General features: G+C 38.0%; 1 protein-coding gene across 1 annotated transcript; it reads right to left on the bottom strand.

Moving 5' to 3' along the window:
• Positions 1-1,764: 1,764 nt before the first annotated feature.
• gtf2e1 (general transcription factor IIE, polypeptide 1, alpha) lies at positions 1,765-21,586 on the bottom strand. The gene is made up of 5 exons (XM_084121962.1): positions 21,511-21,586; positions 19,940-20,534; positions 4,614-4,815; positions 3,937-4,169; positions 1,765-2,991 (listed from the first exon to the last, which is right to left on the bottom strand). Exons 2-5 carry the CDS (start codon positions 20,385-20,387, stop codon positions 2,537-2,539), a joined length of 1,338 nt encoding a protein of 445 aa, XP_083978088.1. The 5' UTR covers positions 20,388-20,534; positions 21,511-21,586; the 3' UTR covers positions 1,765-2,536.
• Between the last annotated feature and the right edge of the window lie 14 nt (positions 21,587-21,600).

The following is a 21,600-nucleotide window of genomic DNA, read 5'->3' on the forward strand; positions in this document are numbered from 1 at the left end:
GTAAAAAATGACAAAACATTTAATTTTTAATAAATTACGTTATTTGTCGTTCCAAACTTGTATGACTTACTTTCATCTGATGAATACTGGGGTCAAAACTATAGGACTCTATTGACTTTCATTGTATGGAAAAACAAAACAAAACAATAAATATCAATATCCAAGTGTAAAACTTTTTACAGTGGAAAAAAAAATTGTGAATGCCTCTTTACTACATTGCTAACAAGAATAACACTAAAGAAAGTTGTGTACTAGATGAAACGCAATAGTTGTGTTAGGTAGACATAAACGCATTAAAAAACATGAAGCCCAGAACACCTTGACCTCACAAACAGTGAAACAATCACCAGTTCTCTGAACCTTCCATCTGAGAAATGGCTTTCATTTACAGCTGAGGAGGTTATAAAAAAGGGAGTAAAATAGGTGTGCTGAATTTGGCTAATAAATAGATTGGGACAGGGTCTGCCAATTCAACCCAGTCTGGCTGAACACAGAAATGGTACAAGGAAAAAATAATTTACAACAACAAGGTCAGCTAACATTATATAAGACTCATAAATATGCAAAATCCAATAAAAGCCTTTTCATTTGAGATTCATTTATATGTTAAACAGAGGTTTTGGCATGGTAACTGAATTCAGCTGAAACGTTTCCTTGTAAAAGTTAGCACTTCTGCTCTCTTTTTGGGAGTCTTATTGGTAGACCTGATAACATTTGTTCTCACAGAATTCTGCACAAAATTATACATTCACAATGTTACTTGCATCAGGGGCTCCAAATATAATTTCTAAAGTCTAAATGTTCACAAACCATGTTTTTGTCCACTGGCATTCTGGAAATAAATATTATTTGTTGGTTGAGTAATTGACACCAGGGTGCATAAAATAATCTATTCCCATTTTTTCTCCATTAAATACAACTAAATTCAAAAAATAATGAAAAGATGTGTTTGGGTTTTTTTTGTGTGGCTGTGACAGCATTGAATTTTTTATTTAATTTAATATCAATAAACTATATAATCAGTATAACATTTTAAGTGAAAAGGTGAAGAAAAAAAACATGCCTTGCAGAACTCAAGCTGCGTAAACCCAGTTAAAATATAATAAAAACAAACAGAGGGAAAATGATTTCCAGTAGGAATTGAGAATGATTCAATGGAGACAACAGCATCTGACCTTTTATAACCGCCGGTAAATGTCACAAAATTGTTTATACTTGACTAGTTACCTCGAAATAGTGCAAAAGCTCAAATATTTGTCATTCACTTTCTATCATAACATTCTTTCTTTTTTTTCTTCAGGTTTCCAAAACATTTTATTTCAAAGATTAAATTAGATTTTGAAACCCATAACTTCTAGTTAATTACCTTTAGACCCGCCCCCTACATTTAGACACACCTTCTGCTCTGATCTGAAGATACCCATAGTTGGCTCCACACTGCCAGTTTCTCTTTGGCTGCGCATCTACGCACCACAGATTTTATCTCCCGCATCGTCTCATCCGAGCATCATCTCATCCACAGCTGCACCAAAGCACATCCCCGGAGACTCTGTTCCCAATTCAATTACATGATCACACATAAGAGGTCAATTACATTTTTTGGGGGGAAACAGTCAATGCAAAAACCACCTGCTGTTCTAGACAAAATAAACACAGTAAAATGTTATATAACAGCAGGATTGTAGTTTATGAAGCTCATCTTTTCATTCATCTTTGGGGTTGAGGTTGTTGCGTGCATGCACACAGATTCATGAATAAACAAACTGACGTTTTTACACAGCTTTTTATTACTATAAAACAAACCTTCAACAAACATACTTTATCCATTTACGGATAAACTGAAGTAAGTAATGTCCACTGAGGCAGAGATCAGAGAAAAAAAGTGCTAATTTCTGCTGTGAAAGGAAAGCAATCTCTCTCTTAACCATATCTCATCAAAACTCCATTTAATATCACGTCAAGGCAGTCAGTCGAGAAAAAAAAAAAAATCCTGCAAATCCTGCTAAATACTGTTGGAAAAAAAAGAGCCATGGAAAAAGACACGCAAGCAAGAAGATGCGGAAATTTCTCTGTAGCTTTGAGCAAAACAGAGTCTGTCACTTTCTGTCGTTCAAAAGTCAATCATGTCAGAGAAGCCTCAGAGCCCTTCGGTTTGGGGTTTTCTTTTGAGTAAAACCGTCCTAGAGGTCACCGCAGAAACACTTATTTGTTTGGAAGTCTCTGAAAATGGCGAGACCACAAACATACTGAAAAAGGAAGCAGTGCAAGTGTGTTTGCCAATGTATGACACTCTCGTTTAAAACCGTGATACTGCAGTATAACTGGCACCAGAGAAGTTTTGTATATGAATATGACAGAGGGTTGAGTAAAAAGAACAGTCAAAAGGTATAACACTACATTTCTCAGCTCTGGCACGTCGCACAACACCGTTTGAGATTAAGTGTGCAAAGGAGACAGATCGAAACTGCATCCTGTGAAAAAAGGGCACAAGCAAGATGCAGAAAGAAAGAATGTTATGCAGACAGACATGATGAACTCAGTAGTACATGTCCTGGAAGAGATTTTGGCCCATCTCAATGTACGCCTCTTTCTCCTGGGCGCTCATCTGTTCCACCAGGTCGGGTCTCTGGCTTACTTCCCTGTAAGAGAAGGGTCTTCCCCCTACCATAACCACAGGGTCATCCCCGACCTCCTCAAACTCGTCATCATCTTCGTCCTCATCCTCTTGTTTTCCTGGCCGCAGAGCTGTAGAATTGTGCGCCATGTGGATTGGAGCCTGGGGCAAAGAGTCCTCATCCGATTCGCTGGTATCGCTGTCAGAGTCGCTGGCGTTGGCCACTGGAACGGTCGGTCTGGAGACGACGGCACCTCCTGGACCGACTCCGCTCCTCTTCTCATGAATGAGTAAAGCCTGCATTACCTCCTCATTCTCATCCTGTGCGGCTCCTCTTCCAGCCATGCCCTCCTGGGTTTCTACAGGGTCCTCGCCAGCTGTTGTGTAAAAATTTGAGGAAAAAGAAGAATAAAAAACCCACAGCAAATTCAGATGCAATTTTTTTTTACTATTCTTTCCTTTCTAAAGCCATACTATAGCTTTATATAAGGAACAGGCCATAATTTAAGTTGTTTTTTGATGACAATCTTTCCTTCCATCCTAGTTCTCAAATTCCACTCACACTTCCATACATTCAAACCTATTATTGACTACAATTCCAAGAATCATTGAAGTTTACATTGAGTTTCTTTTCAGCCTTCTTTAATGGTGTTAAATATGCAAAATGTACATTTTTGACAATATCATGATTTGAGCGGGTGGAAGTCAAGACTAAGTGAACAACAACTTTAAACCTGTATATTTCTTACAAAAAGCTATTTTATGGCTATTGAAGACTTGACAGTTGTCATGTCAAGCCGCGCAGCAACAGCTTGAGTCTGTCTACACTGGACGTGACAAAGCAGACTGTTGCAAATATCTGCTCTACATGTCAGAAGTAGCGCAAGCTCGGAGTACATCAGAAATAGAATGGGGCATCATGTTACATTTGGGAATTTGTTGTGTCCAGTGTAGACAGCATCACTGATTATAATGGGTCCTATTTGCTTTTGTCATGTTGCGTTGAGCTGCTCGTGTCTGCTGTAGACATGGTGTAACACAAACCCATCCCGAGCAGACATCTATTTGGCAGTCATTGCATTAAAAGAGCAGCAAGGATATTCCGCTATATCTCTTTTTAGTGTTCTACAGAAAATCAAAGATGTTTAGAGTGACAATAGTGTGAAATATCCCTTTCAACCAAATAAAGCCCTCACCCTTATACCTAGTTTGACTATGCATTCAGAAATAATAAGCAGGAAAATAAGCAGGAAAATCATGAAATACATGATACATGAAATACAATGCTTTCATAATGATACAATATAGTTAATGTGACTCACAGTTCTTCAGAGCATCCGTTTCGCTGTACGCCCCCTGCACCGTGCTTTCTGTCAGCCATATGGGCCTCTCTTTGGGGGCTTTGCCTTCAGCGGTCTGACCAGGCTGAGACTCCTGGTCTTCCATGCTGATGACCACATTCTGTGTGTAGAGGTCATACGACGAGCCTTTGGTTTTCCATGTTTCTCGATCAGCCCCTGCAGCTGCTGCTGCAGACTGGGCGGCCCGCTCCCGACTGTGAAAAATAGCAGAGTTGGATTACTAAAAAGTTATGTTGATATAACATAAACCTGACTTCTACTGGGCACCCTTTATGACATTTTTTTTTAAATTAGTATCCACTAAAAGTGGACAAATGCATCAAAGCAGATGATAATGAAGTCTCTTCTATTCGGTTAAAAATAAATGATATTTTAGTATGCTTAATATTTCTATTTAGCTTTTTTTTTTTTTTCAGTTTTAGTTTTTAGTACTTCAACTTATTTCATTTCAGTTAGTTGCCAATGCAACATTTCTATTTTTCGTTTAAGTGTTTCATCTAATATTTATATTTCATTTTATATTTATATTTCATTTTATTTCAGATTTATTTCAAATAACAAAGAAATTATTTGAATAGTTTTAGTTAACTATAACAAAAGTCTTCTGCATATAACTGGCCACTGAACTCTGTGCTGACCTCTGTTTCAGGGCTGGGATTTCTGACGGTTCGGGCTCCAGAAGGTCATGAGATAAGTTGATGTTCTCCGTCTCTCGTAGCAATACATAGATGGGCTCAATTTGCTCATTAAATCGTGCCACCAGAGTGCGGGCATCTTTCTTTGGCACAGCCGATTCGTCTTCCTCTACTTCTGTTTGACAGAAGGTACAGCGGAATGTTCCTGTGTTTGAGAGGAAAAGGTCTTAGATACAAAATATCGAGTGTTGAAACAGTAACAGTGTTCATCATCCATGAGCCTTAACCACCACAACAACCCCATCCACAATGTTTGGTGCCTCTGGGTAACTCGGTTTAGAAGTAGGAGCCTAGAAAATATTTTCCTGTCAAGGGGCTCCATATCTCCAGTTCCCTGTTAGCCAGGGGCTCCAAATTCTAGGATTCCATGTTCCCTTTTCCCACAGAAATGGTGCCCATTGCGGAGCTGGAGCCAGTGCCCAATCTGGCCCCCATCCTCTGGCGTTTCCAGTTCTGGGACAGAAAATTTTACTCTGCCTTTCAAACCTGCTGGTCTCAAACCAAGGAGCACTAATGTCAGTGGCAAGGGGGGTGAGATGTTGTCTTCGAATCACCATACAAAGTTTTCAAATCAACAACAAATCAGTCTGGCTAGATGTGTATACCTGAATTGGTCAATACTGACAATTGAATCTAATATAAAAGAAATATTTTACAAATACAATATAGTTCAAAAGTTTGGGGTTGGAATTATGATTTTTTTGTTGCTTGAAATAAGTCTCTTATGCTCACCAAAGCTGAATTTATTTGAATATTTAAAAAACAAACAAAAAAAGCTACAAAAAACTAAAAAGCTACTAAAAAGCACAGGTAGTTCCAATTTAATCACTGTTCTTTATTAATGCGCTGTTTTAATTAAAACGCGCACACGCACGCACAGAGTGGAGATCGCGCAGCGCACACAGAAACATTCAGGAGCACAGAAACTTATCAACGCTGCCCCGTGACGTTTAGTAATAAACTAGCTTTGCTACTGAATCGCTACATTATATTTATCAGCAAAGAGGGGATTACATCACTATTTTGAAGCAATTAAACTCACAGCTTCGTTGTTAATGGAGAGAGACGCTGAACAGACGCAGATACAAGTCTCTCTCTATATATAATTAATTCAAATAAATGCAATAATTAATTTATTCAAATAAATGTAATCTTACTACTTTATCTCTGTGTAGATCTAACGAGCTGTAACTGATGAAAATTACCATCAATTTTACCCTTCCAGTCAAATATTGCGCTGCAAACATTAATAACAGATTTAAAGGTGCTCTAGGTAACTTTTTAACCTTAACTGAACAGCTTTGGAGTCAGTGGAATGGTTATATTACTTATTTCGAGTTGAATGGTGGTGGTTTCGCACCCCCCTGGTGCCCGAGAGCGGAAAAAACTCACTTGCAACTTTGGGCCGGCGTCAGGAAGTATCGCGTGATATCAGATCTCGCGATGTAACGAATTGCTTGACGGCACTGCACACGTACACGCCCCCATTCAAGCACCGGCTAGCTATAAGCAAAGGGCAACGATAGATTGAGTTATGGCTGAGGCTGTAAAAAAAGATGCAGAAAGCTAGGAAATATTTGTCGGAGGACCAATGAAAGAGGAAACGGGAGACTGACCGAGCAAGAAGTCAGACTCGAGTAAATATCGGACCGGCTTTTTCAGAATGGGGAGAACTGAGAGAAACAGAAGCCTGCAAAACGGATGCTGATCCTGCTGTTGCACTTTTAAGTATCTTTGGAATAAACTGTGTTTAATATTTAAATTTCAAGTAATTGCGACCTCAGGATGTTTGCTATTGTCTGTAAAGGTTTTTATTATGATCGCTGTCTGTTACGGGCTTACTAGTACGCTAGATACTATAACTTTGATGTTAGCATTGTCATTAGCAAACACGTTTGATTTCTGTAGTTGTTTGGCCGTTCCTCTGTCGGTTTTATTTGTGTAACTTACACTTTTATTTTATGTCACTAAGTCAACGCGTCTGATAATAGGCAATAAACATGTTGCACATATCATGATCGAGCTAGAAAAAACGTTCTGATGTTTTCTTAGACAAGCAAAGGTAAACCGTCATTCTACCAGATTAACTTATAGACCTTACTAATATAACTTTAGACAAATATTAGCCTCCGATATATATATATATATATATATATTTATGCTCATGTCCATTCTCCCAAAAACAAACAAACACCAAAGCAGTAGTTCGCCTCGTTCATATTGTTCGTTCCCGGTAAAAATAATAGTATGCATGACAACACAATAAAAAAAAATAATAATTTTTTTTTTTTTTTAAATCACCATCAGTTGGAAAGAAAATATTGCTTTACTTGCCTCGGTAGACCTAACTGGTTTTGAAATAGCCTGTTCCTCTGCTCAGCTGGGTTGACAGCTGATCAGCTGGGTTGCTCGTGGCGAGGGGGAGGGACAACAGTTCATTTTTATGACAGAGTGTTTGAAAGCATTTACTACCAGACACTAGGGGGAGCTTCGTAGAGAAAAAACACTCAGACTTGCCTGGTGTCCCTTTAAGTTGTCAATGCTGGCAAATGACTATGGTATTGTGGGATAATCCACGGCTAGCTGAGGTAACCACCCTCCGCTTCACATCAGGCAAAATGAGAAATGTATATATATAGATAGAGATATATAGATAGAGATATATATATATATATAGAGAGAGAGAGAGAGAGAGAGAGAGAGAGAGAGAGAGAGAGAGAGAGAGAGAGAGAGAGAGAGAGAGAGAGAGAGAGAGAGAGAGAGAGAGAGAGAGAGAGAGAGAGAGGTAGATGGATAGATAGATAGTTAGTAACAGGTTGTGGCCTAATTACAGTTACAATTCAATGCCATCTAGAGGATGGAGCCAAACCCACTGCTGACCATCTAATATTATTGAAAGAGGAAAGAGGCAGAACAATCACAGACACAAGGACAAACATACACAAACACACACTCAGCACCAGCCTTCACTAGCGGTTCCACAGCAAGCAAATCTGGTCTGGTTTGCCATCTGCTGCTGAAGTTATTTACAGCCTTCTGACAAGAACACACACAGCAGGGCCCGGTGTATGAGTGTGGTGTACACCGGCTACTAGCTGAATATAAAATACACGCCTTGATATATTTTACAAATGTGTGTACTTAGCATTTAATGGTCAGTCACAGATGGTGCTGATATCATGAGCTACTTTTAATTGTAGCTTTTTACTTCGAATGTCATTCTACTCATGTTCATGTTTTGATATCACAAACACACACCAGCAATATGCATTTTACGCTGGAATAATCTCATGTTGTTGTGCTGAGTGCATGAAGGCTTCCGAGTTTCTGGCCTTGAGGGGAATCGAACGAGTAAACGATTCACCGCATTTTCCATTTTAAAAGCTTTGCTGGAAAGTTGACAACAAAATCTGTGAAAGCGCTACTGAAAAACAATCACCTCCAGCTAGGCCCTTTTACTACAGATGTCTTCTCTGCCAATACAGGAGTGGAGGGCGAAAAAGAAAACAATTTGATGAGCACAAAGAGAGAGAGAGGCTGTTAAAAAGAAAAGAAATAACATTCGGGTGAAGGGAAGATAAAAAAAAAGTCTTCATCACATTTGACATAGCTCCAGAGGAAATATTGACAAGCCCTGTCTGCATGTCCTCACACAGAAAAGGAATGAAAAAGCACAAGCGATAAAGAATGCAGAGATACCAGGCTACATTTTAAATGTCTAAATAAAGTTAAGGCGATATCAAGACGCATTTTTAAACACATGCAAACATCATGTAGTGAAGGAATAAGGGCTTAAAATGGCAGATGTATTCGGGACCATTCGTTTTGAATGCATTCCACAGCACTGCCTTTACATTGTTTTTCCTATGTAAACATGCACTAGCTTGACGTGTTTGACCGTTTCGCTTGCTTTTTCAGTGTCTTGCGCATAACAAAGGGATTCTAAAAACACAGTGACAACAGGTGAAGGCGAAGCTGAGGAGCGCGTTGTACATCCCATCGTACCCGCAGGACATCATCTCTGTTAAAGCTGCAACGACGAATGGAGCTTCGATCAACTTTCAACAAGGACGTGATAAACTCATTCACAAGAGCAGTACTAGATTTCACATTCAAGAATACAACAGACTGTACTATTCAAACCTGGGATGAGATCCGACCTCAGCCACTGCAATTATGATGATGTTTCCAAATTGCAAGATGTAGTTGAGGGAATGAAAATCAAGGGAAAGAATAAGATTGATAAATCTAACCTAAACTGTGAGGTTTGCACACAAGAGTGGCTAAAAGTGTCACTGTGAAAGCTACTGAAACAGACGGCACAGAATTTATGGCAAAAGAGTTTCAGTCTCTAAGCAAGAACTGTATTCGACATGAGACCTCAGCATATTCACCCCATCAAAATGGGACTGCTGAGAGAAATTGGAGAACGCTATTTGAAATGACAAGATGTATGCTCTTAGAGAGCAATCTACCCAAGATGTTGTGAACATATGCTGTTATGCCTGCTGCAGTAGTTCGCAACAGGTGCTACAATGGCAGAATACGGCAAACCCCATACTATGCACTGACAGGGAGAAAACCTTATCTTTCAAAAATGAGAGTTTTTGGTTCAGTATGTTATGCATACAAACAAGACAAAAAGAAAACAGCCCTGCAAACCTGGTCTATTATCCAGAGACAGGAAAAGTTCAAGCACAGGCTTGATAGATTTGTAACAAAGTGTGTTACTGAACACCAGACAGACACAGACTGACATTTCAATGTCAGATGATGATTTCCATGGGGAAAGATGTATATCCTCCCAGTCAAAAGAAAATGTGACTGATCAGACCCCAGAAGAGACTGTTAAACCTCAAAATGAGACTAAAAAAAATCAGGGTGGTGCTTCACAGTACGCGTTACCCTAAGAGAAACAGGAGAGCTCCTCAATATTTGTCTGATTATGTTTCTGATGTTGAATGTGATGACCATATTCTGACCAATGTGGACTTCTGTTACAGAGCGTGTGACGTACCACAAACATTCAAGGATGCTATGAGTTCAAGTGAGTCACAGATGTGGGCTAGGGCTATGAAAGATGAAATGGATTCCCTTAAGGAAAATGACACATTTACTCTAACTACACTACCTGAAGGTAAACATGCAGTGGGGGGTAGATGGGTCTATGCTGTCAAAATCAATGCAGATGAGACTGAGGCATACAAGGCCAGAAATATAGCAAAAGCTATAGTCAAGTGATGGGTGTAGATTACAAAGACTTTCTCACCAAAAGCAAATATCACTTCAGTACATGCCTTAATGCAAATGGCAGCACAATATGATCTTGACCTCCACCAGATGGATGTAAAAATTGACTGAGATTTCCACTTGACTGTGAGATTCACATGGAACAGCAATGACAGCAATATTCAAAATGAAAGATCTGGGAAAACTCAAATTCCTAGGAATTGATTTTCATCAGAATGAAGGATTCATGAAAATGAATCAGAAAAGGTACATTTTAAAGGTACTAGAGAGATTCAATATGTCAGACTGTAAACCCAGGTCAACACAATGTGAGCAAAAGCTTGACTACAACAGTGATGATGATCCTGTTGATCCTAAAAGGTATCGTGAGGCAGTGGGTAGTTTGATCTATCTGATGACATGTACTGGAACTGATCTAAGTTGGATTGTCAGTAAACTATCCCAATATCTGTCTGATCCAAATGAACAACACTGGTCTACAGTGAAACATGTGATGAGGTACTTAAAAGGTACAATTGATCATGATCTATGTTACAAGAAAAGATAAGAAAATCTCAAACTTGTGGCATACAGTGATGCTGATAGGGCATCAGATCTAAATGACAGGCGGAGTACCACAGTATACTGTTTTAGTCCTACTCAAAATGGTCCTCTGATTTCCTGGAAGTCAAAGAAAGAGTCCACAGTTGCTTTGTCTACATGTGAAGCTGAGTATATGGCACTGGCCACAACCACACAGGAAAGCATGCATCTTGTACAGTTGTTGAACAGCAGGGAAAATGATTGTCTGTTTGAGATAACCAAGGTGCCGAGAACCCAGTGTGTCGACAAAGATGTAAACATGTAGATATGAAGTATCATTTCATTCGATCAGCACTCAGTGATGGTAAAGTGACAATTGAGTATTGCCCCACTGAAGAAATGGTGGCTATGACTAAAACAAAGTTTAAACATGAAAAGTTCAAGAGTTTCATGTTTGGCATGTAAATGTAGCACAAGAGAAATACAAGACTGTTCATGTGTTATGTTGTTATAATGGTAAACTGCACAGTATGAGAACAAGAGGGGGTGTTAAAGTTTGTAATGTGTGCCCTCATACTGCTAGAGAGAAACGAGCGAGTGAGTTAGGCTGGTGCGATTGTGTACAGTTGTTCTTGCGTTCCGATTAAAGTGCAGAAATGGAGCATCCCTTGTCTGTCTTTCTTCAGACGTTACAGTACTCTCTCAACATTCAAAGTGCAAACTGAGACCAGAGCCACAACTACACAGTCCAGAGATCGGTTTGATATTGGGAGACAGACTATTTGTATGTAGCAGAGCTCACGTTTTACTTTCACTTTGGGATTCGCGATCGTACGCTCTCTGTGTATAAGATGCAGCGGTGCTGAGCACGCATTCTACAAGATAAGACATTTATCAAACGCTTAGGTTCTGTTGCGCAACGAATCAGTTTTCACTGTTACGCGATCAGTGAACCGTGATTTCTGCTGCACTGTGTGCGATTGAAACTCGTGCTGGATGCGCAGAGCAGACGTTTACAATAGTTTTTATTTTTATAAAAACAGCAAAACAACAGGAGGCAGTGAGCACCGTAATGTAATGTGAATGTAGCAGTGGCATATTCTATGCTTATTTGTAATTTCACCCTCAGGCTCTGTCATGGCGATATTGCGAGACAGATTTTCACTCGACGAGAAATCTCATCACATTTTAGTCTCGCGAGATCGTCACACCCCTAGTAAGAGGTCATTTTACTATAAAAACATCCTGCAAGTTTCAGAAATCAAAACTTCCTCAGTTTAAAACAGCTTTTATTTAAACGAAAGCTCAGAAAATGACTTGTTTCGGATTTTGTCACTTTATGACGTAATAGTGCGACGAAAGATCGCCTGTGCAATATCAGATCAACCTACTTCTACATCACATCTTTGGCCCCACCCACTGGCACGTTAGTCAGACAAGAAGGATAGAAGAGAGATGGAGGATCACTGGACTAAATTCACATTACCTTTCAAAAGGAGCTTAATGCTAGGAAAGTGGCTATTTATTTATTGCATGTTAAATGGAGGGAGACAAAAAGAATCACTGACCCACAGCTGCAGATAAAGGGAAGTTATAGTAAAATAGTAATACTAGTAAATAAGTATATAAAGTATATAAAATAAAAGGTATCCGTTTTTCTTCCCATGTCATTGGAGGCTCCCCAGCCAACAGTAATCTGTAGAGAGAAATCAAATCCAAAGCCCTGGACAATTAATAATATGACACATGCACACACTCCGGTTGTCATCTTTGTTTTTAGGCAAAGTGTGCATCAGGCCGGCACATACACACATTGTCGCAGTGATCTAAAGGAACATGGCGCAGCGCTGTTAGCGTGTAGGCATACATTAAGGCTTCTGTCGGTGAGAGGTGGGCTGGTGTCTTTGTGTTGATAGTTTTTGTATTATCTATGAGATATGAATAGGTCTGGCTTAAATTACATAGCACTCTCACCAGTGATTCAGAGCTCTTTTGAAAGCAGGACGGCGCATTGTTCAGTTGTCTACGCCAAAGAACAAAAGGACTTTTGTGATCATCCCTTAAAAGATGAATACAGCATCATTTCAGCATTTGAGAGAGGATAAAGTTTTGTCTGTGCAACAGTGACAAATGTACCACATTGATTCAAATTACAGCAGAGATAAAGCAATAATAATAATAATAATTAAAATACAAATACAGTAAAAAAATAGATTTTTCTTCTTCTTTGAAGAACTGTATATGACTGTATACAGAGAAATGTTCTGGATTCAATACAAGTTAAGCTCTATAGACAGTACCTAAACCCCATTCAGAAAGGATTAGTTTTTCAGAACATCTGGAATGATCATCAGCAATTTGCACTGGATAAGCAGTGTCTGTAGTAAATGCCCAGATGGGCGTATCTATAGCATTTATGCAAAGCCTTTGGAAAATACTGATCAACCACAAAACTTAAGTATTAACCACGTATCATTCAAAAGTTTGCAGTTGAAACGATTTTTTAGGGGCCAAGCCCCAAAAGGGAAGTAACTTCTATTGTATCCTATAGTTTTCTTCTTATTCCTCCCGAATGGGAGTCTATGACAGCCCTATGAACGGAACATGAGAAAATGATGAAATTTGGCACAATTGTAGAGATGGTAATGAATAGTGATTTGACCAATTTTGGAGTCTCTAGGACCAACTACATAATGCAAAAATTCCATTTTCGAAAGGTTATAACATGTTCTATTAAAAATGACTTTTCATTCACCCGATTCCTCTCTTCATGCTGACTACATTCAAAATCTTACATTAAGACGCTGCCCATTACAGTATTGGCCATTTTGAAAAGTACAGTATTCCATTTTTTTCACTACTCCTCCTTCAAATCTTCACCAATTCTTACAAAAATTGGCTCAGATGATCTTTGGACCAAGCCGCACAGAAATGACAGATTTTGTTTATTCATTTCTTTTCAAAAGTTATGATGTAGCAAACTTAACAAGGTCGACCCGAAATTGGTTCAGAGGCTGTCTCTCGGCCAAACTTTGATAAATCGAAACCTACAGGTCCATTATATGTGAAAAATGGCTATACTAATGCTAATAACTTTTGAAAAGTTTTTCAGAAGATCTATGTCTATTGTCTATGGATTCCTTGTGTCATAGCGAAACCACCAACTTTTTATTATTTATTTATTATATAACTAAAATACATAACTTTTATTCAAGCATGCATTAAATTAATCAAGTGTGACAGTGAAGACAAGTAATGTTATGTTATAAATGTTAATGTTAATAATGTTATAAATGATTTCTATTTAATAATTACTATTTAATAAATATATTGGGTTCAGATCTAATTTTCAAATCTAAATTCAGATTTTTAAGAACATTCTTTTCGAGAATATGTATACTTCTTAAATTTTATCTTAAGAACAATCTTAAGAAAAAAAGATAAGAACATTCTTAAGAAAAGTAAGTTTTTGGGAATACAAAATATTCTTATCTTTTTTCCCCGTAAGTTAGAAAATAAGAAGAAATTGGCAGTTAAGAAGAATTATATTCTTGAATATTTTGTGAATCCAGCCCATGATTTGGTGTTTAAAAAACACTGTTATTATTATAAATGTTGAAACAGATATGCTGCTTAATATTTTTGTAAAAACTATGATATATTTTCAGGATTCTTTGATTAATATAAATTTTAAAATAAAAGCATTTATTTAAAATCAAAATGTCCCTCTTAATCATGTTAATGCATCCTTGCTGAATAAAATAATTTGAACAACTAATTTTATGTAATTTTGCTAGTTCAATAATTCTAAATAAACAAAATGATCTGTACTTTGTTCAAGGTTGCATAGCATGCATTTTTAAATAAAGTGCTCACTAAATAAAGATAGGCTATCTGTTGTGAAGTACATCTTTTAATTTCCTGGTCTCCTTCTATTGATCAACATACACTTCAGAACTATAGAAACTAAATTGTAATGATTTTTAATGATACTGATACCGATAACTTGACTTTGACACCCGTTCCTGAACGATACTTTTTCCGATACCAATTTTATGAAATCCCTTTTAACAAGATTACATTACATATATTACCCGTCACTGCACGTCACTCAAGAGAGAGACCGGAAGATTTCAGCTCGGTTTTTCCTTGATGCCTCACCACAGTCAATCATGCAGAGTGCTTATTGTCTCACTGATGATGATGAGACTAACCCCTTAGATATCGAAATTTGGTACCGAAAGACGAGATTATTTGATACTCGATGGCAAGGCTATCAAGGCAATTTGGTCGATGCCTAAAAAGTATCGAACTCTATTCCCAGCCCTACTTGCAGACTGGAAATGAGATTGCTTTCTGACGGCAAAAAGAAAAAAAGACTGCTTTGTGCTTTTACCAATTATTGATAGCATGAAATAGCAAATGCCTAACGTAATATGAATCAGTAATTGAAATACCCATATTATTTAACCTCTGAAAATTGGTGGTTACGGCCCTGCTATATGCATACGTGCGACTCAGAAAGGAAGGAAGGCTACAGGGAGATAACAGAAATGAGACAGAGTGAGGATATGCCGAGATAGGATCAGCGAGCGACTTGTACCTGTGCAAGCCTGACCCTGTCAGATCTCCTTATCTCCCCTAACACCTCACCAATCACAGAGATTTTCATAGATCAATTTGTTTTGCTCAACGAGGGGGGACCTGGATGCGCTTGATCAATCAGATCAATACACTCTACTGTTCTAAGACGCAACTAAACCACCTAAGCATAAAAAGGCAGCACAGGGTGAAAACAGCCAATTCCAAAACATCCACATTTAAGCCTACTCAGAGGAGAAACAACACTGTGTATCATGAAACTCATATTTATAAAATCCTTTCAGGTATACTGGTCCAGAAGAGAACATGGGAAACAAGTATGTTTATAATGGCAGGGTCTACACAGGGTTAGGTATCGTTGCTATCGTTGGCCGTTCCGTTCTTCTGCTCTATCCTCGCCAATCCTCCTGATGTGTATCCTAGCAACAGCTTTGCCTCCCTGACTGCCAGTTTGCTTTCAGCAGAGGTGAGGGTGAACACGTGCCATGCGGTCTTTACCTGCCTTTCTATTCCTCACACACTAATCACTCACCTCTGGCACTGCTCTCAGCCCTCCAACTCTATCTCTTATTCCTGTCTATTCCTCTCATTTATCCATCACTCTCTGAAACACATGCTTTCTATACAGGAGTTCCTCCTGTCTATCGGGTACAAGATGCGTTGCATATCCCCTATGCAATAACATATACAAATGCAGGTAGAGCTCACAGATGAAGTCAGGGAGAGAGACAGAAGAGAAAGATAAAGTTCATATTAAAGGAATATGGGTAAAATGTTCTTTGTACATCATCTGTGATATGCTGTTGATATTAATTTCAACTTCATGAATACACTTACAATGGAAGCATAGCATTTCTTTTCTTCTTCTTTAAGACCTGGGGCCTATACCATGAAGCCGGTTTAGGTGGCTAGCCAGGTATGTTTCAATTTAGTTTGCGCACACCCTGGGTTTTAGGCACTATGAAAGTGGTTTGGCTTTTAGCAGTGTTCATCGCCATAGTAATTTACGTTCCACGGCTAATCTGGTCCGGGGCAGGTTATGCTCCAGGTAAGAGGTTGCAAACCGAACTTGGGCCAATCAGCTGTGAGCAAAGGATAAAGTCGCTCCACCAGTTTCTACTCCAAATTAAAGGTCACTACATAGCAAATGATTTTTAAAGACAAAATCATCTGGCTTTTAGTAATGCTTATTTAGAATAATAATAATTTTGTATGATTTAGATATTATTTATGTAATTATACCCTTAATTGATCACACATGTACAATTTTAGTTCATCAATTATTATTACGCAGAGTTTAAATTAATAAATATATAAAGGTAATATAAATATGCTTTAGAATCAATAGATAAAGCTAAACAATGACTACATGTGAGCTTAAATGTTCAATTCTCCCAGTATCTAACTGTATAAACTAACTTCACAACTTTTACTTGCACTGATATACAGTAACGAGACTTTTTCTTTTAGTTGTCCTCTTTCATAGACAGCTATTTTCTTCTTGCTGTGTAAATTTGTTTAATATTTTAATACTTTTATTTAATAAGTGAACTGCGCTGCTTCTCTCGCGAGAAATGAATCGCAGTTTCACTCTTTCTCAGCATGTGATTGGCTGTTCGCTACTGATGTCACACCTAAACTCCTAAGAGTTGACAGAGAAAGTTGATGATCAGCATCATGGTACCAACAAAGCCTGGTTGGATTGGTTTGGTTTTGTCAACTCGAAAACTAATCCTGAGTTTGTTCAACTACCATCATGGTACAGGCCCCAGTACTGATATCTCAGAAAGGATAGCTGAAGGCTGATAATATATATAATTTATAAATAAATATAGACAATAAGATTGCCTAACAGAATAGAATAGACAAAATTGCTCAGTTTAAAAGAACATTGAAATGGATTACACATTACAATTTAACACAATTCTCTTATTTTCCCACAAAACCCTAACGTAGCGCAAACATTGTAGTCTGATTTTGTCAACAATAGTGGCTGACCTTTATGTTTATGAATCACTTAAAAAAATAACATTCATTTGGGAATCAGATGAAACATTTTGTATAGTTGTCATTTGTCATCACTCTGTATAGTTGATTCACTGAAAATTATCGGCTCTTAGGAATCATTCGTTCAGGAATCAAACTGCACTGGTTGCACTGTATGGTCTTGATTCACTGAAAAGAACTGGCTCATTAGAGTAATTTGTTCAGGAATCACCATTTGTTAAAATTACACTACACTGATCAGGCTGAAGAATCAGCAGATGTAATGGCGCTCAATAGTACTGAGGGAAAAAACAGTTTCGTTTCTTCAATTCCTCATGACTCCCATCCCTAGCACAGCACCAGCAATAGGCTACACAAAATACATAATTTAAAATATGGAATAATTTTACAGTGCACGTTAAACTGATTCTGACCAGCTAAAAAGCAAACCTAGTTACTTCTGCTTGATAACTGCGTTTGGATACCATAAAAAGACATAACAACCACATAATTCTGGGGAGCAACTCAACACACAGGATTTTACGTTGTAACACTAGAATTTTTTCCATCTACAGCAGTCTCTTTAACTCCTATTACACAAGTTTTATTACTGAAGATTTGCTTTAATATTTCTGCAGATTTCTGTTAAAGCCCTCTGGTTTTCTTGTCTGCCAGGCTTCCATTGTAAGTCCATTAGCCTACTGTAAACGTTTCCTGTTTGTTTATATACACTGATGTTTGAAAATATCCCAGAATATTCCTTTAAATGATGAAACCACATTAATGGCATTTCATTGGGCCTAAGTATTTCCCTAAGTCAATACCCTAGACACTTTGCAAAACATCTTTTAGGTTTGGGCCGATAGACATCTAACATCCATCGCAATGGCTGACAGACATCACGATGTTGAACTTGAGCCGCTGATGAGATGTAGCCTAGATGAAAATATCTGGTAGAAAATTACGTTACGTTTTTAACACCCGTTTTTCTGGGTTCAGTCCATTATAAAAGCTTAAACAGGGATGGCTAGCAGTGCACTAAGCTTCACAAATACTCCATCTCTGAAACCATTATAACGCTAGTCACGTCAAGAGCAGCACTTGTGTGTGTGTGTGTGTACTTCACTAAGTACATAAATCAGCAGCTGTTGAAGTCAGAATTGTAAAACAGTAGGCACAGAAGCAGAAAGGCATGATGATGATGATGACGATGATGTCAATGCGATATGCTAATCCTTACAGCCGTCTCTATGAGATTACAGCCTGTTTATTTTTAAACCTATGAAAATAGTTTCATTTTCATTCCTGTCTGTTATTACTGTCTGCAATCTGACGCAATTCAGCATCAGTCTCAAAGTGAGGTTCATTCAAATCTGTTGAATGCATTACAACTTTTGACCTCTGCTGCCATCATGTGTCTACATACAGTTCTGCTACATTGTGGATCAAGCATCTTAACCGTATTAAGCACTTGTTTCCCAAAGATGAACGAAAGTCTTACAGGTTTGGAACGACATGAGGGTGAGTAATCAATGACGGAATTTTCATTTTTGGGTGAACTAACCCTTTAAGAGAAGATACCAGAGATCAAGCACAGACCTATTTTAGAAACATCCTTCCAATTCCTAATGTACATGGGTTTAGGATCTTCTAGATGAATCACACAATCCCCAACTTTGAGATTAGCTATTCTTCCTACAAAACCACACTTAAATTACGCAATTAAAATACCAATTATAAGCTTAAAATTTTATTGTCTACATGAAAACTCCAGTGAGCGCAAGTAATATACTTCTTGATTGGAGAGCTTTTTCTAATTGATTTCAATATTATGATCACACAACTGTTGTACAATAATATCTTTTATAACTCCTCACTTACCCATCACCTAAAACATTTCAGAAAATATTTTTTGCTCCATGAAAATTTTATATTTTTTTAATGCTCACCAAGGCTGCATTTATTTGATAAAAAAAGCAGTAAAAACAGTAATATTGTGAAACACTATTAGAATTCAAAATGCTGGTTTTATATTTTAATATACATTTAAAGTCCACATGAAATCAAAATTGACCATATTTACTTTGTTTGCCTAAATTGATCGTTTTGTGGTGAACAATTCATCCATGCAAGTCAATCCACACAAAACAATTTTTTGGCTTCGTAATCTTTAATCAAAATCTGAAAATGCCCCTCCCTTCTGCATTGGAGGACCTTCCCTGATGACGTAGGTTTGAGGACTTGGGTTGGGAAACGCTTAACCACTCCCCTCAAACCGTTAGTCTGTTATGAGCGAGAGATGGAGAGGAGGAGCGCTAGAGTAAAACCCTGCCCTCTGTTCAATATTCCTTTTCACTGGGAAATACGTCACAACACTGGAGAAAAGTCGTTTGCAACTTCCGGTTCACGCGGACTTTAAAATGTAATTTATTCCTTTGATGGCAAAGCTGAATTTTTCTTCAGTGTCACATGATCCTCCAGAAATTATTCTAATATGGTAATTTGGTGCTCAGGAAACATTTTGCATCATTATCAATGTTAAAAACACTTGTGCTGCTTAATATCTTTGCGGGAACCAAGACATTTTTTAGGATTCATGTAACGAATAGAAGAGTGTTAAAAGAACAGCAGTTATCTGAAATAGAAATTATACTTTACTGGCACTTTTGATCAATTGAATGTGTCCTTGATAAAAAAAAAAAAAAAAAAATCAAACTGAACCCAAACTTTTGAAAGGTAGTGTATATGCAAATAAAGTAACGCAGTTCTTTTAATAAAACATCCTAGAAGGAGAGCTTCGGCTTACATGTTTACAACGATCGAGCAACAGGAAAACCACAAATAAACACAATAATTCAGCTAATCTCCCACTTCCCAACTCTGTCCCGCAATTTACCTCTCATACTCACCAGTCATGGGGTCAAACAGCTGGTTGGCCTCAAGGTCAGTGAACGTGTTCATGCAGCAGGGGCAGCGGAAGGAGGCTCTGTTAGTCGAGTCGCGTTCATCCGTCTCAATGCGTCTGCGCATGTGGTCCAGCTTGTACTTGACCACATTAACCAGCAGCCGGTAGTTAATGAAGTAGTAATTGTGCCGAGTCGTCTTGCCATCAGGCGCTGTCTCCACGCGCAAACGGCATTTGACAAACTTGTCAGCCTTGAGTGTGTTCAAAACTGAGCGCAGCTGCTTGCGGTCGAACTTGAGGAGCTCCAGCATGTCCTCTTCACGTACGCAAGGGTTCCTGATCAACACGTCCAGCGCAAGAGCGTGCTCAATGCCGTAGAAACCCCGGACAACTTGCTTGGCCAGACGTTTAAGAGAGGCAGGGACCTCTGTGAGCAGATCTGGTTCAGTCATGATGGAAGGGAGGGAACGATGGAGAGACAGCAAAAGCAGGAGAGGTGGAGGTATTTCAAGACAAAGAATGTGTACTTAGGAAGAACAGGAGTGGATTATAGGCAGGGTCAGCTCAGGTAGATGCCTTTGGGATACTAGGAGGTAGGTCTGTAAAAAGAGGAAGAACAGGAAAAAAAGAGATCATTTGTACATATAATCCAAAAACTGTATGTGCATCCAAATGTCAACAGTTCTATTTGTTAGAGAAAATGGTAACAGAAACTGACACTTTACAGATGTTAACTTGCCTTGACCCGCAAATCTTATAAATGGCTATTTTTGTATCAAAATACTTTTATATTTGTCAGAAAAAAATATATTAATATTTTTACTTTCATATTTTCATGTAACTTCAAGGCAGCTATAAACTCAAACACATTTTATGCTGAAGCAATGACATCATTAATGCAATAAATTACTGATTTACTAATATTCATTATTATTTTATTGTTTATAACTATAACTCCTTGTAACTAATGCCCCGATGAGAAGTCATTCTCACAATTTCAATCTATGATCAATCTATGTTAGCCAACTTGACAACACCTTAATGACATTCAAATCAGTACAATTCACAACGTTCAATTTCTTTATCTGGGAGGCCATTTGTTGCTGATCCAACATGCCATGCTGGACCAAGATGATCATCTGACTAAACATACAGAAAGCTAAGAACCATAAATGACCAGTTTGGACCAACTAGAAACCATTAAAAGAACCAGAAGTTGGTTTTAGATGAGTTTCCATATCAATAACAATGAATCATGTTAAAAGACAGCTTATAAACAAATGTGAGGGAGCTAATTTTAAGATTAATATCTTGACCCAGTTTCAGCCACTGTAGTTTAAGAAAGAAAAGACACTTACTTATTTATTAGTCACAGACTTTATCTACAAGTACATAATAATCTGAATGTAAGAAATAAATGCGCTGAATCTAACTAAAACAATCTGACAGTACAGCTCACTACAGTTTAATATTAGATTATCGAGATTCAGTAAATTGAAACATACCGTTATATTAATACCTCCAGTAAAACAAACAGCATAAAAAGTTGAACAATAGGAAACAAGCAGCTCAAACCTTAAATGTTCCTCCTGTTTTTGAACAGAACAAGTTTTCTAGTTCAACATAATGCTAACGATCAGCGGAAGTGACGCACAGGATGTTGCT

Source organism: Abramis brama (assembly GCF_963993115.1).
Source record: "Abramis brama genome assembly, chromosome: 8".
Lineage (NCBI taxonomy): Eukaryota > Metazoa > Chordata > Actinopteri > Cypriniformes > Leuciscidae > Abramis > Abramis brama.